The 17,698-nt window shown below is 45.2% G+C and overlaps 5 protein-coding genes across 11 annotated transcripts in view; 3 read left to right on the top strand and 2 right to left on the bottom strand.

Moving 5' to 3' along the window:
• Positions 1 to 5,683, bottom strand: LOC108620210 (uncharacterized). Of its 3 annotated transcripts, none has more exons than XM_089474076.1 (2): positions 5,218 to 5,683; positions 1 to 1,151 (listed from the first exon to the last, which is right to left on the bottom strand). In XM_089474076.1, exons 1-2 carry the CDS (start codon positions 5,464 to 5,466, stop codon positions 306 to 308), a joined length of 1,095 nt encoding a protein of 364 aa, XP_089330202.1. In that variant the 5' UTR covers positions 5,467 to 5,683; the 3' UTR covers positions 1 to 305. The 3 variants fall into 3 exon arrangements, with proteins under 3 accessions (XP_089330202.1, XP_017872599.1, XP_089330203.1); XM_018017110.2 differs by lacking the exon at positions 5,218 to 5,683 and adding an exon at positions 1,222 to 1,478; XM_089474077.1 differs by lacking the exon at positions 5,218 to 5,683 and adding an exon at positions 1,258 to 1,477.
• LOC108620211 (uncharacterized) lies at positions 1,651 to 2,476 on the top strand. The gene has a single exon (XM_018017111.2). It carries the CDS (start codon positions 1,680 to 1,682, stop codon positions 2,400 to 2,402), a length of 723 nt encoding a protein of 240 aa, XP_017872600.1. The 5' UTR covers positions 1,651 to 1,679; the 3' UTR covers positions 2,403 to 2,476.
• Positions 2,703 to 3,145, top strand: LOC108618160 (uncharacterized). The gene has a single exon (XM_018014064.2). It carries the CDS (start codon positions 2,771 to 2,773, stop codon positions 3,080 to 3,082), a length of 312 nt encoding a protein of 103 aa, XP_017869553.1. The 5' UTR covers positions 2,703 to 2,770; the 3' UTR covers positions 3,083 to 3,145.
• On the top strand, positions 4,739 to 5,216 carry LOC108620213 (uncharacterized). The gene is made up of 2 exons (XM_018017114.2): positions 4,739 to 4,903; positions 4,979 to 5,216. Exons 1-2 carry the CDS (start codon positions 4,826 to 4,828, stop codon positions 5,204 to 5,206), a joined length of 306 nt encoding a protein of 101 aa, XP_017872603.1. The 5' UTR covers positions 4,739 to 4,825; the 3' UTR covers positions 5,207 to 5,216.
• A 3,409-nt stretch (positions 5,684 to 9,092) lies between the features above and the next one.
• LOC108620054 (uncharacterized) overlaps positions 9,093 to 17,698 on the bottom strand; it is a 62,809-nt gene continuing 54,203 nt past the window's right edge. For 4 of the 5 annotated variants that reach the window (XM_089473134.1, XM_089473131.1, XM_089473132.1 and 1 more), the window contains exons 4-7: positions 14,560 to 14,651; positions 14,370 to 14,495; positions 13,187 to 13,522; positions 9,093 to 13,023 (exon numbers count right to left, since the gene is read on the bottom strand). In XM_089473134.1, coding sequence (XP_089329260.1) covers positions 11,310 to 13,023; positions 13,187 to 13,522; positions 14,370 to 14,495; positions 14,560 to 14,651 — 2,268 coding nt within the window. In that variant the 3' untranslated portion in view covers positions 9,093 to 11,309. The remainder of the gene's footprint in view (positions 13,024 to 13,186; positions 13,523 to 14,369; positions 14,496 to 14,559; positions 14,652 to 17,698) is intronic. The other variant, XM_018016921.2, reaches the window with a different exon arrangement.

Below are 17,698 nucleotides of genomic sequence, written 5' to 3' on the forward strand. Positions count from 1 at the left end.
TTTGGGGATTATGCAAAGTTTATTTATTCACAATTTATGACTCATAGCTGCGCTGCTGCAAAATTTTCGCATTGTAACAAAAGTGTTCATAATAATAATATGACTATTACGATAAAAATAAATTAGGACTAATGATTGGGGAAAAAAAATTGCTTGGGACAGAAAAATGTGTATGATTTGACAGCTGCTCGGCGATGATGGAGGGGTGGTGAGGGGAAAGGGGGTTATGGTTTCTGGTCCACTTCGCGGCCACAGGCTGTGTGATCCGGAGTGCAACAGCGCCTGGCATTCGATCGATTTTGGGCCTAGAAGTTGTAGTTGAGATTGCCGCTGCTGAATCTCACATGGGATACGGCCGATGCCGGCTGATAGGCTGCAGCAGCCAGCTCGGGGGAGTCGGGCACTGCCATGCCGTAGTTGGTGCTGGTGCTGGGCGCATGCTGGCCGGTGGCGAACTGCTGGGCAACGTTCTGCTGCTGATCGCGGAGCACGTTCTGCTGCTGTTGCTGCATGAAGCCCATGTGCTGCTGGGTCGAGTAGAAGTTGGCCAGTCCGCCAGCCGGGGCCGCTGGCTGGGCCTGCTGTGGCAGCTGTGCCAACTGCGGCAACTGTGACAGCTGCGTCAGCTGTGGCAGCTGGGGCAGCTGTGCCTGCGGCTGCTGCGTCTGCTGGCGCTGCTGCGGCTGCGGTTGCGGCTGCAATCCGTTGCTGGCGCCACCAAAGGCCTGGCGCGCGAAGAACCGACCGCCGTCGCTGTTGATTGTGTTCGGCTGATGCTGCTGCTGGCCGTGCGGCAGCTCATGGTGCAGCTGGTGCTGCTGCTGGCCAGAGACATCGGGATAGTAGGTGTAGAGCTTCTGGAGCAGCTGCTGCTGCTGCTGCTCAAACTCCATTCGCTGGCGCTGGTAATCGAGGAATGCGGCTTGCATCTGGTCTGCATAGCTGGGGAGGTTGAGGGGCGCCTGCTGCTGCTGTTGCAGTTGCTGCAGTTGCTGTTGCTGGGCCAGGTACTGCTGCTGCTGCTGTTCCTGCTGCTGCTGCAGCTGGCTGAGGGCAACTGAGGCTGGCTTCGATTTGCCAAGCGTCTGCTGTTGATATGCAGCTGGATATTGCACTCCCGCGGAGAATCCGGCGAATTGAGATGGATTATGCTGCGAACGAGAGCAGAAGGAAAATATATCGTGTATTCATATTTGGCTGGGCATTGGCATTATTCTATACGGGATTCTTGCCGGCTCCGTGGCTTTTGTCTTTTACCAGTCTAGCAGGACTTCGGCGTGTCTTGACAGCTCTCATCTTCGGCCGAGTTGTATACACACAATCGCAATCGCAATCACAATTTAACAACTAATAGAAATTTTGCAGTTTTGGAGCAAAAAGTTAAAATTCTAGAGAGTTACAAATTCAGAAATTCGAAATCTAATCTGATCAAGCGAGCGAGCGAGACTGGCACTACACAAGGCCGAGAGGTCCCAGCTCGCCGGTGACAGTCCGGAAACGTTTTGCACGGCCTGCTCTGATGCCAGCAAATACAACAAACAAAGCGGCCAAAGAGCCAGGGCCACGAATCGAGCATCAGCCTCAGATTCAGCCAGATTCGGCTAGATTTGCCGCACGCAAGCCCCAAGTGGCCATAAAACGGCCGTTGGCATCGAGCGGCTCGCACAGTCGAGAGCGAAATGTCTTTGAGATTGCAGTTAACGCTGTTGCAGCTGCAGCTGGTGGTGGTGGTGGTGCTGCTGCTGCTGGGCCACTGCTGGGGCCGGGCCCATCCGCAGAATCCGTTCGAGAAGATAGCGGTGGGCGCGCTCGGCGTGGGCAGCCAGATCATGAACAGCCTGCAGGAGGGCGCCAAGGCCTCGCAGCAGCTGAACTTTGACAACGCTCTGATGGCCGTGCACTCCAAGACGGACGTGGGCTATGGCGACGCGATGCGCGGCAACGTGGATGATTCCGACAGCTCCGAGTCGGATGAGAGACGCCGGCGTCGGCGCAGGCGTCGCAGCGCCAACAGCTTGCTCAGCCGGCATCTGGCGCTGCATCGCCACAAACGCTCGCCGTGCATGATGATGGGCGCCACAACGGAGTCGCCTGATGAGGTGGAGGCTCGCAGGAGACGCGCACGCAAACGCGCCGCCAACAATGCATCAAGGACGCGCATCAACAAGTCGAGCAGCAAGAAGAAGAAGCTGCTTGAGGCAGCCGAGCGACGACGTCGCCAGGCGCCGCAGCAGGACCAGCAGCAGGGGCAGCTGGGGCCACAGCAGGGGCCCAGTCTGGGCGAGCGGGTCAAGTACTTTTGGCTCTCAATCGTGGACAACGTGGCCGATGCAGTGCAGCAGATGCGCCAGCGAATCAAAGGAGCCGCCGCTCAAGCCGCCGACGGCATGCAATCAATGTAAACTTCAATCAACGTGGAATTTTTTTTTTTTTTTTAATGAAATATTAATAAAGAGAAATAGTTGATAAAAAAATATATACATATATCGCAATCTAATTATTCAGCAGATCAGCGCAAAAATAGAAAGAGAGAGAAAATACAAAAATAAAGTAGTTGTATAAATTCAAACCAATTATGATTCAGATTAGCCAAAGGCGGAACAAGCGCTATAAGCAGCTGCAATTTCTGGCATTATAGATATATCTCTTGCAATAGTAACAAGCTGTTAAGCCGGCGAACATTTCCGGCGTTTCCTGCACTCGCACGCCAGCTCGCAGCCGGCTCAAACAAAAGCCGCCAAGCCGCGTTGGCTGCACGGCAGTTGACGAAATGATTTCCACTTGGCGCTTGGCATTTGGCTTGGTCCTGGCACTCGGCCCGCTGGGGCTGCTGGTGAGCGGCCAGAAGGACCTGGAGCTGGACTACTCCGATGAGTACGACAACGTGCGACCAATGCTCGTCTACCCGGACGAGCCGCGCCTGGAGCATCGCCTGACGGCAGCGGCTCAGGAGTTCGGCGAGAGCATTCGCGATGCCTGGCAGTCCATAGCCGACTCCTTTAAAAACTACTTCGAGGAGCTGCGCATTGCCTTCGCCGATGGCATCGACGACAATGTCGAGCCGCTCCCAGTAAACACCTGAGCGCCGATTCTCTCTGCATGTAAATCTCAAAGGCTTGAAGAATAAAATTCAATCTATAACAAATTACTAAATTTTGACGGGCGGGTAGAGGGAAAGAGAAAAATCGCGAAAGAGGGGAGAGAGAGAGAGAGAGAGAGAGAGAGAGAGAGAGGGAAAGAGATAGAGAGAGAGAGAGAGAGAGAGAGAGAGAGAGAGAGAGAGGGAAAGAGATATAGAGAGAGAGAGAGAGAGAGAGAGAGAGAGAGAGGGAAAGAGATAGAGAGAGAGAGAGAGAGAGAGAACATATAAAGCAGAATGAGATGAAGGGAAATTATGTTTTAAATTGTTCATGTAATTTCAATTTAAGGGATAAATATTTGAGAAGAGTAAAAGCAAATTATATATTTATTATATATGTGTGAATTAATATATTTTTACCACATTAATTATATATGAGAAATGATATTTAAGCCGTGTGAGCAGAGCAGAGGGAAATAATATTGCAGATTTTCTTTGTAATTCCAATTTAATGCGCAATATTTAAAATGAATAAAAGCAAATAATAATATTATTAATGTAATTATACATGAGTTGCAGAAGGAAATGACATTTATGTCGTAAGGTCGAGAAGAGTAAAGGGAAAAAATAATTCAATAATTTAAATCAGATTTTTTTTATAACTCCTTCAGTGTTGAAATACTTATGAAAAGAGGAAGCAAATGATATATATGATTTTTAAGAAAGAATTATATATGACTGTCAAGGAAAGTAATAGATATGAACAGGAGGAAATAAAATACAAGAAAAATATAAGAGTCTCTCTGTAATTTGAATTTAAAGCACGATTATATAAGAGAAATAAAAAACAAATGATATTTAGGACTTTCCCAACATTTAGATGAAGATGTTAAGTTATTTATATGTTATAACAGTTATATGAGGTATATAATCATGAGATATTGTTAGTTATAACAGTTATATAAGGTATTTATTCTCAAAGTTTTATTTAAAAATTTCAAACGATTTTCTTGTCAACTAAATTTGGGGAAATTTGTTTTATAACTATTCAGATTTATATCAAAGGAAATCTTGAAGTTAGGTTCTTGAATCCAAAATATTTACAAAGCTTATGCCTCACATCTCTAGTTAAGTGCGACATGAATTAATCAAGAATTCTATAAATAGCTGGAGAGGAATCATTATCAGCCAGCTGACATCTGGGCCAGGCCCATAAACGTGCATAGATTGACAGGTGGTAACTGGAGTAAGATGAATGTAACGTGCCACATTAAATATAAATAAAATCGAGTTGGATAACTGTAATTTGGCGTAATCTGTGAATTGTAATTCAGCTGATCAGGCAGCTTCCGGGCTTGCTCCACATTAGCGAGCATCTAGATTTGCCGCTAATTAGTGAATGCTAACATGTAAAATGGAACACCCACAGCACACACACACACACACACATACACTACTGATGCACTCACACACTCGCAGAAACACCCCTTTTACATCTACCCACACTGCTGTCATGTTATTCGGTTAGATATTGCCTGAGATTAGGATGCCGGATTTGTGTGCAACACGACAGCAACTGTTGGCAGTAATTATAACAGATTTGTGCTGCCGACGTTGGCTGCTGCCAATTAGTCAAATGGCTGGCTGGCTGGCTGGGTAGGTGGGTGGCTGAAGCGACACCTCTGTTAAATAAGCCAAGTCGAGAGCCAAGTCAGCCAGTCCCAGACCGACAGCTAAGCAATTTCCATGGAAATGTGTTTGGCTCCGTTTACTTTGCTGCTGCTGCTGCTGCTCAGCTGCAGCTGCACAGATGCCAAGCCTCAGGTAAGCTCAGCTGCATGCACCCACACCCACACACCCACACACCCACACACTGAGTACGCTTCTCTTTGGTTACAGGACCTGGAGAGCAGCATGCTGCTGGCCGTTGCCCAGATGAAGCAGCTGGTGGAGAGCGGTGCCGCGGCACGGAACGAGCACAGCGTCGAGGTGCTCGGCCAGAAGATGGGCGGGGCGACATCTTTCGGCTTTGGCGATGCGTTGCGCCCAGCTGCTGGACGTCGTCGTCGTCGGCAGGTGGAGCTGACCTTAATGCGTCGACCTGAGCTTACCCCAATAAATACATAGACTAAACTCACCAGCTGTTGTTGTTGTTGTTGCTGCTGCTGCTGCTGTTGTTGTTGTAAAGCGGCTTGCGGCTGCTCCTGCTGCTTGGCCGATCCGTAGTAGCGCGTGAAGCTCTGCTGCAGACTCGGCGTCTTCAGTGTGAAGGAATTCGTGTTGGCATCGGTGTGAAAGGATAATTGCGCATGGCACACGGACTGCAGCCCGCTGAACAGGGCCAGGCAGAGGGTCAACAGACCGCCGGAATGCGAGAAGCCGAACATGTTACGCTTTTCTGATTTATGTTGCCTTCGGCCAAATGCTATTTGTAATTGAGCTAATGACTCTGGTGACTCTACTGGCACTGATGGCACTGATGGCTGCCTTAATTGATAACAAAAACCACAATAAAAAAAATAAAATCCCGTTATCGACGACAAAACAAACAACAGACCGGCTGCAGTTTGGCCAAAATGCGACTGTGCATTGCCCACCCGCCGTTCGAGCGTTTTATACTTGGTTTTTGGCCCAGGGCCTTGGGCTCTGCTTTGCCCTGCTCTGCTCTGCTGTGCTTTGGCCATTTACTTGGCATGCAGCAAAGACAGCGCTCGAACGGCGACGGCGACGGCGACGGCGGCGGCAGCAGCTGATGGCAAATGGAAAATTTATTTATTGGCTGTGTCTGCGGCAAGTGCCGCAATTACAGCAGCATTACGACCCAATGTGCGTGAGCTGACCAGGCCCAGACCACGCCCCTCAGCCCCAAACAATTTGCATGACAGACGCCTGGCTTGTTGGCTAATGAGCAGGGACCCAGATAGTCGCAATCGAAGTTATATAACTGATATATATATATATAAGAGTAACTGAAGATGAGGTAGGAGAGGTGTGAGACACTTCGACTTGAAGCAGCTAAGTAACTAAGCTACGATTATTATTGAGCTACAGGCTAAATAAATCTCTTCAATAAGTAGTTCTGCTCTCTTCACTCGAGAACCTGCTAGAAAGCAAGTCTCTAGGTTCTCTCCATGGAAGCTGCAGAGAAATTCAAGGGAAATGCATTAACAATTCAGCTAATATGAAAATGAATCTATTCAAGCATTCAGCAAGTCGAAGCCAGGCATGGGTATTACCTATGTTGTCAATGTTGTCTCGAGCACTCGCCAAACAAACGCAACGAAATGCGAGTGTTTTCTAATTGAAAAATTAAATATTAAAATATGTATTTAATTTTGTATGAATATTTCACTTTCTTTAAGCAAGGAGCTGTGCTTGGAATTTCAATGTGAATCAACGAGAAAAACAACAACAAAACGAATAACAACAGCAACAACAACAATGGATAGGCCCTATCGATATGGTATTCAATACAAATTGAATATAGTCGTGTCGCTTACATAACACTCGCCAGCCAAAATCAAAAACAAAACAGCGTAAAGAGGGCCAAAAGTGAGCGAAAAATATCAACAACAGCAACAACAGCAACAACAACAACAAGCGTGATGCGACCACAGGGCCAACTAAATATAAAGACCGGCATAAAACGCTGTTTATGGGAACGTGCGTGGCATGCGCAAGCCGTGAGTGCCCCAGAGTCAGTTCGCTGTAGCTGTAGCAACGGCACTTCGATATCAATAAAAAGTGGACAGTTCATGTGTGAGTGTGTGTGTGCGGCAGTGATAAGAGAGCGAGGTTAAGGCTAAACAGATATGACGCTCACCATAATTGCATTGGCAATTGCATTGCCAATTGGCTCAAACGTCTCGCTCGTCTCGTTGCCAACTTTTCAAATTGTGTTGTGTTGGCCAAAGCGATTATGAAAGAAAACTATTACGAGTGCTCGCACTCACACCACCACTCGCATCTGTGTCAACTGGTCAAACAGTGGCTGCCCTCACACACACATACAGTCAGACAGACACTCATGGCGTATACGTGATCGCATTACGCGTTGGTCTCGCGCGCGCGTTTCGTTTTGCTGCGAAGACGCAATCGCAATCGAAAGCGCATTTCACATGATTGAAAGTTGTCCATTTATATGTATGCCATTCGCCCCAGCAAGCACGCCACTCCGCCCCGCTCCCTCCCGCTCATATGTAAATAGGCAGCGCGCCGGGCCACGGCCATGTCACGCACTCGCAATTAAGCCAATGGGCCGACAATGAAGACACCAGAACACTCTCCACATATTGGCCCACGGCACACATTGCAAGACTTATAAACTTAGCTGCTGCTGGCCCAATGCTGACCGTGTGCTGAAGGGCTAGATAGGAGCAATACTGGCAGAGCATGTTGGTCAGAAGAACGTCCAGTCTTATGTAAATAGCCAAGTGCGCCATGGCGTTTGACTTGTCGATTTCGCAGAACGCATGCTGGCACGGATTGGCAGACGGCACCCGGCTTCGAGCGGCTGCAATCGAACAATGATTTGGCGACAGGGCAGCATGTAAAAGATAAACAGTTAAAAGGAACCCAAAAAGCCAACTGACTGCGACTTCGACATGAAAAAGATCAACGTTTTTTTATGTTTATATCCCCTTTTTTTATTGCAGCAAGAATACCACATAAAATGCTCACAATTTAACGATAAAATGAAGAAAAACTGGAAGTAATTATTATAAAATAAAAAAAAGGGCATACAAATAAACATAATAAAATAAAAGAGTCGAAAACTCTTCGGACGTGTCGCCTGATGCGGAAGTTGCAGATGAGTTTGGCCGAAACGCGGTAGCTGCTAAATAACGGTACTTAATCATTTTACTGGGTCATTGTAAAAGCACAAGTCGAGCGAGCCTTCCCATTGCGACGCTGCCAACTGACCTAACGTAACTGGAGCACGGCGCGAGACAATGTGTGTGTGAGAGAGAAAAAGGGAGAGAGAGAGAGAGAGAAAGAGAGAGAGAGAGAGAGAGAGAGAGAGAGAGACAGAGTGGTCAAAAATTCCATATAACAGTATGCCAGGCGACCAGCATCCGATTTGGGGCTATTAAACCCCAAACGTTGAACTTTTGAACTCGCACACTGACCTCAATGCACACACATACACACACACACATACTCGCACACACACACACACACACACGCACTTTTGCATCCAATCCTTGCGTTGCGAATTATTTTGGGCTGCCTTTTCGCTTTTGCATTTGCACAGATTAAATTGAGGCCACGTGCCATCTGTTCCAGATTCAGGCTCAGGTCCAACTCCTGCTGCTGTGGCTCCTGGCTAGCTGCTGGCTCTGGCGCCCCAATGGCATCCACATTCGCACACTATACGCAATTTACCTAGGCTGGTGCCGAAAGACAAACAGCAGGCATCAGCCTTTTTATGGCGTGCTCGCTACAGTGGCTGCAGTATACTGAAAATGTGTTAAAAAGTAATGTGGAAATTGCTTTGATTGGTAAAAATAATATTATCGAATAAAGTATGTGAAATTCTTGAATGAAAATTGAAATTTCTTTGAAAATTTCAATGCAGTTAAAGCAATATACATATATAATTTAATTGTGTAGAAAAAATATATTTAAATAAATTGAGTATAACAACAATATTAAATGTTGTTTAAAAAATATGAAATTATAAAAAAAAACTGTTTTTTTTTTTTTTTTTAATTGCAGTAAATTTCAAATATTGAGAAAATATTAAACTATTTTGTTTGAATTCATAATGTATAATTCATGTATAATATATACTTAGTAATATTATTATTATATGAAGTTATTGAAAAAAAAAAAAAAATAATAATTTCTATAAAAAAATGAATTCATGTATGTACTTAAATTATTTAAGTTGTAACTCTAAAAATTTGATATACAATTAGTAAAAATTATTTTATGCCAAATAAATATTTTAAATATAATATTAAAAGATTTCAACCATAAAATAATTTATTTTATTTTATTTTTTTTTTTTTTTTTTTGTGTCATATATGGGACAAACTTTGTTCCACTGTGCACAGTTGAAATACAAATAAAAACGCATTAATGCAGCAGTTTTTTTTTTTTTTTTTTTTTTTGTGGGTTTAACTCACATAAAATTTTTTATTAGTTTCTCTCTTGTTTCATACACCAATACAAAAAAACCAAACAACAACAACGAAGAAATAAACAGTATTCAATACAAGCTGACATATATGTGTATTTATGTAACACATATATAGATATTTATATATATGTATATGTAGATATTCATACATATAGATACTTATTTAGAATGGGGGACTTAAATTTTATGGGGCGTTATTGGACTCTGGTTGGATTCATGTTATTTAGTGCCTGTATTATTTGCTGCTTAGTTCAAGTAATATTAATTTCTTCTTCTTCTTCATTGTATTGGTTATAGCATAACAATTCAACGGTGATTCGAGTTGAATTTGCAAGGAGACGCGTATACCAGTCGATTTGCATATACATACATATATATTGTAATTTAGAGCTAATATAGTAGATCTATATACATATATATACATATATATATATATATATATATATATATATATATATATATATATATATATATATATATATATATATATATATATATATATATATATATATATATATATATATATATATATATATATATATATACATATATATATATATATATTGTATATAGAGCGGGTGTATAGTACAAATAAGGAATTGCAACTCTCGGGGCTCACAAGAATTGCAAAATCGTTCGAATGCAATTTTGTTGTTGCTTATATAATAAATATATGTGTATATGCATGTGTGTCTTTTTGTGTTAATTTAATCCTTATACATATATATATGTATGTATATATATTGGATTTCTCTTGGCTTTAACTTTTTTACAGTAAACAGTTTTTCTTTTCTGATTATTTAAAATTCTCTTGTTTTTCTTCTTTTTTTCTCGCTAGATTGATATTTAAAAAAATTTTTTTTCAATATTTGACCATAAATATTTATTCTGTATATGGAGTATATTTATTTAATTGCATTGTTTTTTCGGCTTTGTTTGTGTTTCAACTTGAGTTTCTGTTGACACTGAAATAGTTCGTAAGTCTGGTTAAGTTAACAAACAACATACAATTCTCAACACACCCATACACTGGCTCACAGCTGTATGTGTACGCACTTACGATACAAATACGCTATAGAGACTAGGTACACAAATAGAATATATATCTGTATTAGTTTTCCAGCTGGTTTTTAAAGGGAAATTTGTAATGCTATTGCTTGGCACATTCCGCATGCTCTTTAACAATGCTTTAAATATTTCTTCTTCTTCTTCGCTTTTTAGCTGAGTTTGAAAAATATTTGTGGCTTATAACAACGTTAATAAATATATGTATGTAACATGAATTCTGCTAACACTTCATTTAATTCTTTAAATCTTTTTACCACGTTGTAGAGGAATATAAATACTTTATGTAACTTTTCATATTTTTGTTCATGTAATATATATTTTAGTTATTATATTTTTGTTTTTGTTTTTGTTTTTTTCTGATATTTTCGTATTGGAATAAGTTCTTTAAAAATATGTCAATCGCAATTTCGTTTCGGTTTAACAACTTTGCTGAGCAAACTGTTCATGGATCGTTAAAAAATACATGATTTTTTCATTATCATTATCATTTCCACTTCACGTTTTCTCTCATCTCATCTCTCATCATTTCTCTTTTGTGCTTTAAAAATTAATAATATTTTTTGATTAGCATTACGTGTATATAAGCATTTTCGTCGTTCTTATTCACTTTTTTGTTATTTTTTGTTTTTATTGTACATTGAGAATACGCAAATATTTGCCATTTGTCGAATAAAATTTTTTTATTTCCCCATCGTGCTAAAAATTTGTCCTAAAACTGCTTAAAAAACGCTCCTACAGTACCTGCAGCCGCCCTCGACGGCGGAGAGTTGCAGAGTCTCCTTCGTCAGAGCGCTGGCCTCTGATTCCTTAGCTAAGCCTCGCACGTCCCTTTAACCCCTAAGCTAACAAGTAGAAAAAATGGCCTGGGTCGAAAAGTTCTGGTAGTTCGCAAAGATGCGAATACTTACGTCTTATACACATACACATATAATATACACACACTAGATGTACGTATATATGTACATATTAAAAAAAAAAATACATTTCCCGCCTGGAGCGGATCCGCCTGGCCCCAGCTTACAGTTCGGCAAAAATGTTCTCCCTGAAGTCGAGCTCCGGGTGGGCTGAATGCGTAGAGCCGTGCCCATAGTCGCGCGACTTCATAGAGCTGCGTGCGGAGCTGGAACTGAAGCTGGTGTTCCTCGGACTGCTGCGCCGCATGCGTCCCTCCAGTCCGGCCATCTTGTTCAGCGGCTGGGTGGGGTCCAGCTCGCAGAAGGCGCCCGCAATCAGATCCGTGCCGTTCAGCGAATTGAAGCTGTCGCGCTTGGAGCTGCGCGAGGTGCCGCCGCCCGGCCCGTGATGGGAGCCGGCGCCCAAGCTTTTGCGGCTCAGGCGGCGCGTATACTGATACTGATAGGCGGGCGGGGGCGGAGCGGGCTGCGGGCCTTGCACAATGGCTGAGCGCGGCAAGTTGTTGTTGCCGCCGGGTGTGTAGCTGTCGTAAAAGTCCTGCGGCACCTCCTCCTCATCCAGCGGCGGCTGCGACTCCGGCTGCGGCTGCGGTGGTGGCTGCTGTAGATGACCCAGTCGCTGCTGCGCCAGGTGGAGATGCTGCTGCTGCTCCTGCAGATTGGAGCACAGGCTGTACTCCGTGGGCTGGCTGCTGCTCGAGATCGACATGCTGAGCGGATCACTGCCGGGCATCACCAGAGCCAGCCCGGTCTTGTCGTAGCCATAGCTGGAGTCTCGCTTGGGCTTCGGCGAGCGTTGCGCGTACAGCTTCTCAATGTCCGGCAGCTGGCGGCCGACGCCGACGCCGCCGCCGGACAGACGGATCTTGTCGTCCTGCTGCTCGCGCTGCATCATTTCCTGTATGTCCATGCTGCGCTCTCGCTCCAGCAGATCGATGATCTCCAGGTCGCGCTCCAGCGTGCTCGACGAGAAGGTGCTGCTGCACTCGCTGAACGACACATCCTTATTCCGCAGCCCGCCGCCGACGTTGGGCCAGCGCTGCGGCGGATGCATCATGCTGCTCACCACGGAGCTCTCCTCGCCATCGCCATAGTTACTCGTGCTGCTGTCGTCCATCAGGGCGCTGTTGTTGCCATTGCAGTACGTGGAGGCGGTCAGATTGGACACTGAGTTGTTCGACACCGACATGTACTCCACGCCCAGCTTCTGCCGTGGCGCGCCGCCTGTGGAGGCGGCCTTCATGGTGCGGCTGCTGTTGTTGCTGCTGGTGCTCGCCGGCTGCTTGCGCGCCAATCCAGTGGAAGCATGCCCATCGGAGATGATGTTGATTTTGACGTCGTGCTTCTTGCCGCGCATGTTCTTGCTAAGATTGTTCACCATGCCCGCATCTCCAGCCCCGCGACCACCCAAAACGCCGCGCTGTCGATCCCGTTCCCGTTCCCGTTCCCGTTCCCGGTCTCTGTCCCGATCCCGATCCCTATCCCGGTCCTTATCCCGTTCCTTGTCGCGCTCCTTGTCGCGCTCCTTGATGCCAGACTGACCCTGTCTGTAGGGTGCACCGCTATACCGATCCGACGCGCCCAAGCCATGGCCCTGGCTGCGCTCATGGCGCCCGGACACGGCGTGCCCCTTGGTCGGATGCTTCTGCGAATCAGTCGCCGTCTGGCTCTGGCCCTTGGCCGCAATGCTCGTCGTATTGCTGTGCTCGTCCTTCTCAATCGAGTCCTCATGGGAGCCCGCATTGCTGCGACGCTGCGACTTGGACGCCCGCTTGGCCGACAGGCGAAAATAGCCGCGGAGGCGCTCCTGTTCATCTCTGCCGGAAGAGAGTCGAAGCAGAGCAAATGAGCTTGTCAATAAATAAGCACTCAGTGAAACCGAACTGGCTTAGGTGGAGTGAGAGGTGATTCAACGGAAGTGCCACCACTCATGCATGACGAGGCAAATGGCGAGGCTCGAATTGCAATCGCCGTACTCACCTGGGCAATATCTGCGAGGCGTAGATGCACGGGAATATGACCGTGGGCAAGAATGCGACCCAGACAAACATCAAGTAGGTGAAGTCGAAGTGCTTCTGATTCTCGTAGGTTTCCTCGAGCGAGAGCCGTGCGAACCGCAGTATCATCAGGGGGCACAGGCAGACCACCTGGGTGGCGGCCATGCTGCCAAAGTTGCGCTGCTTGCGCTTCTCCCGGCAGACGTCCATTTCGGCGCTGTAGAGATCGTAGGAGCGGCTGCTGCTGCCGTGGCCATTGCTCAGCCCGGCCACGCCTCCGCCGCTGTGCGCACGCGGCTCCGACGAAGCGGACGAGTTCCTGACGAAGAAGTAGAGGAAATTGAAGAAGAAGAGGAAGATAATGATGAGGCGATAGGTGAGCAAGTTGTTGAGGAAATCAAAGTCATTAAACTGCCATCGGATTGAAATTGAGCTCATTAGCAATGGAGAGGAGCCCGGAGCGAACGCAGCTGGCCCTGGCCTCTTCTGGTAACCATGGCCACGCCCCGGCCCACCTTTTACCACAGCGCCTGAAGTACTCCAGCTCAATCCGTTCGAAAAATTAATCAGTGCAATTAGCAAATGTAACCCAAATCGAAGCCCAAACGACCAAATGAATAATGAACCCACATTTAGTTTTTTTTTTTTCTGTAATTTTTTTTTTTTTTTGGACTTCACCCGGGCACAGCAGGCGCTTAATATTTCAATTTAATGGCGCACGCCTCAGGTCGGCGCCGAAGGTATTATTTGTCCCTTTTGGAAAATTTCATAAACATTCTAAATATACCATTCGATGCCAATAAATCCAATTATAATCAACTGAGCTAGAAATAATAATTATTTTATTATTATTAATACTGTTGTTATTTGATATGGCTCTCTGCTGGCGCCCGCATGTCCTTGACGAAAATATAGTATATTGTGTAATTTAACTCTGTTCACTTAACAAAGTCTGTCTATCCCGCTCTCACTCTCTCTCTCTCTCTCTCTCTCTTTCTCTTTCTATTCGTCTGTCAGTGCTTTACAGCAAAATTGATTAATGACTTACAGCAAAACAATCTAGATTAACTACCTTTTCTCCAACTATGCAACACTGGGCCGTTTAGTGTTGAGAATTTTTCGTAATTAGAAAATAAGGGGACATTCTCATCCTGAACTGCACTTACCTCTGTCGCATGCGTAGATCGACACGGTGCTCGTACATCATGACGGCGAAGGGCCCATCCGGCGGACGCAGCTCCTGGGAGGTGCGTATATAGAGATAGGACAAGAGCACGGCCGGACCACAGTACCTGCAATGCGAACGCTCGAATATACATATTTACGCGGCTAAATCTTTGAGGTCTCGGCACATACATAATTAGAAACAGTCCCCGCGTATATTCCTGCATGTCATCCATCAAGTTGACCACGCACAGTCCAATGCCCGACAGCTGGGGTATGTACGCCTGCAAGCAGAGGATAAGAATAAAGTCAAACACAATCCCCGAATTCACGACCCACATCTCGCTCGATACGAAAAGCAAATTGTTTTAAAAGGTCGCTGTGTGGCATTTGGGCTCAGTGAAACTGACTAAAGCATTATCGATAGCAAATGCCCGAGCAAAGCCAACAAATGCTCAACTCAAAGATACCCCTTGCTTAAGTGCTTAATCACCAATCAAGCACACTTTAGCCCGCTGAATGGGAAAACATTTAGTTCCATGACGAACGAATGGGAGGTCGCTAAACCAACAGACAGAGACTCCTACCAACCAGAGAGCGAGGGACAGTAATCTCGTTTGTACTCATGCAGTCGGTTGGATAGTCACCTGCTATCGATTCCAGGTACACACGAAAAAAACAAAGCGACAAAAAATGGATAATTGAATGGAATTTCCGCTAAAGTTGAGCACACACGAAAGTTGAATTCATTGTGTCCCTGGCCGTGGCCCGGGCACATGCCTGTGCCAGGGCAGCAGACAGGTATTGGTACTGATACAACAGGCCTGTGCCACGAACACACACACACACACACACACACACACCCATTCCCCCACTGGCCGTGACCGTGACAGATGCCATGGCATGCTATCTATGCGTGTCCCCTTCTGCCGGCTGAGTTGGCCCGACCCACTCGTAATTGTATTGTTAACACCCACCACATATTGCGCCGCGCAGCACGCCGGGCGGCGTCGCGTCGTGCCACCGGCTTGCGGCATGCCACCACGGCGGCTTTGTCGAGGCATTTCGCGTAATTGTAATTACACATACACATGCAAGTATTTTCAGTTGGCAGCTGCAGGGGCTCGGCAGCACACACAAATAAAGTACAAACAACAAAAAATGAGAAAAAAAGGAAATGAATTTATGGATATTAAGTTATTATCCAAAAGGGCCGAGCCAGCGCTTGCTGTAGTTGTACTCCCATAAATTAAGCCGAGAATTGATGACATGAATGTTATCAAAAGTTGTGCAAGCTAACCAAAACCGCACAGCACTGGATATGAAATGCTGAGCAACATCCTCTGCAATCCTTAACAGCGCTCTGCCAAGGACTCCCTGTCCAGTCAAGTTTAAAATGCTTGAATAAGTTGGAGCTTTGGCCTATTCGAGCTGCTTTGCTAGTTTACGTAATTATTTGCTCAGGAATGAGGACCAATGCTTCATTTCGGAAATGACTCTTCAAGGACTCTTCGACAGATCCTTGTTAACATTTGCTGTACAATTTTTATGCTTAACAATTTGGGCACTTTGATCAACTTTTAATATTTTTTTTTTTTACATATGCTAAGCACACACTGGGCACAACACACAGTCACACACACACACAAACACACACAATGTCACTAAAAGGCACTTGTAAATGATTTTGCATGAGCAACTATTAAAAAGTTTTTGCAGCTCCATCAACAGCCCAAGAGTTGCCCCAAACAAGAATAAATACGTACACAGACACACACACACACAGACACAAACACATATACATATACATATGTCATGTAACTTAATCTGGCAGAGTTCGCGATGTGGGCGTGGCTGGCTAAAAAAGTTGTGTCAAAGTTTTAAAGAGAAAATTACAGAGCGGCGTCAGCTATGCCAGCAATATGCATAAGAAAGATGGCCAAAACTTTTCGACTCGACTCGGGTCCGAAAATGTGACAACGAAAAAAAAAAACAAGTAAGAACGTTGCAGTCGGGCGTTACCGACTGCGGAATACTCATTCACATCCCATCAACAATTTAGTAGTTAAGTTTCGTTCTAATACTGTAGAATATACAGGTTTTTCCGATTTGCCACGCCCCAACTGGGCGTAGACACCTCATTTTTGGTCAGTTTTTAGAAAGAGATAACGTTACCCTAACTGCAAAGTTTGAATGCTTACCCTAAAAAAATGTGAAAATTGCAGGGTATTTTTCGATATGCCACGCCCCCAAAGAGGCGTAAAAATTATTTTTGGGGAATCGATAGAGGAGGCTACCAGTAACTCAACTATCCAAATTTGAAGCTTCTAGCTATTATACTTTAGGAGATATAAACTTTTGCGGTTTGCCACGCCCCCTGTGGGCGGACATATATCCGACAAAACTTTTTGGTCTTGGGTGATCAGTCCGAGTATATATACAAAATTTGAGGTCTCTGTCATCAATAGTGTCCAAAATATAGGAGAATTTAAAAAAATCACTATATCTTCAGGTCCGATTTGCCACGCCCCCAACGGGCGTAGACTTATAATTTATCTTCAGACTTTATAGAATCATACCATTAGCTGACGTGCAAAATTTCAGCATTCTAGGTTTACAACTTTAGGAGATACAGTTTTATCCGATTTGCCACGCCCCCAATGGGCGTAGATATATCCGCCATAGCTCGTGATCTTGGGTGGTCAACGCGGACCTACATACCAAGTTTCAGCTTTCTAGCTCTTCAACAAACATGATTTCTGGTATATCGGAAAATGCATTTTCCTATTTGCCACGCCCCTAGTGGGCGGATCGGGAAAATTTTAACACTTTATAAACCGGAGATATACACGAGTATGTGTTCCAAATTTCAAGTCTCTAGCTTCAATAGCGCCGAAATAGATTGCGTTCATACGGACAGACGGACAGACGGACGGACGGACAGACGGACAGACGGACGGACAGCAAGACGGACATTGCACAAAACCAATATACTGATTCACTTTCGTGAATGAGTATAAAAACAAACATTTTCAACACTGGCTGTTACCCCTAAATCTTGAACTTGGCCCCCGCCTGCCCGCCGTGTCGCCCACAGCAGTCATTTGGGTAATGAACTGTTAGCGCCGTACAATCTGGCCAAGAAATCTGTTTTGAAATTCCTCGGCCAACGCACAGTAAAATGCAAATAAAGGACAACAGCAGTAGCAACAACAACAACAACAACAACAACAACATCGACAACGATACCAAAGATGACGACGATGATGAGCCTCTGAGCAGCAGCTTGGGGGCCAGGCATCATCAGGCTGGGCCCGAATGCAAAGCGTTA

Source organism: Drosophila arizonae, chromosome X (assembly GCF_054131065.1).
Source record: "Drosophila arizonae isolate 15081-1271.41 chromosome X, UAZ_ARI_1.0, whole genome shotgun sequence".
Taxonomy (NCBI): Eukaryota; Metazoa; Arthropoda; class Insecta; order Diptera; family Drosophilidae; genus Drosophila; species Drosophila arizonae.

Bases quoted from the DNA above. Each gene is read 5' to 3' on its own strand.
- LOC108620211 (XM_018017111.2), top strand. From the start codon at position 1,680: ATGTCTTTGAGATTGCAGTTAACGCTGTTGCAGCTGCAGCTGGTGGTG.
- LOC108618160 (XM_018014064.2), top strand. From the start codon at position 2,771: ATGATTTCCACTTGGCGCTTGGCATTTGGCTTGGTCCTGGCACTCGGC.
- LOC108620213 (XM_018017114.2), top strand. From the start codon at position 4,826: ATGGAAATGTGTTTGGCTCCGTTTACTTTGCTGCTGCTGCTGCTGCTC. The intron at 4,904-4,978 runs GTAAGCTCAGCT...CTTTGGTTACAG, and splicing joins GCACAGATGCCAAGCCTCAG to GACCTGGAGAGCAGCATGCT.
- LOC108620210 (XM_089474076.1), bottom strand. From the start codon at position 5,466: ATGTTCGGCTTCTCGCATTCCGGCGGTCTGTTGACCCTCTGCCTGGCC. The intron at 1,152-5,217 runs GTGAGTTTAGTC...TCTCGTTCGCAG, and splicing joins AACAACAACAACAACAGCTG to CATAATCCATCTCAATTCGC.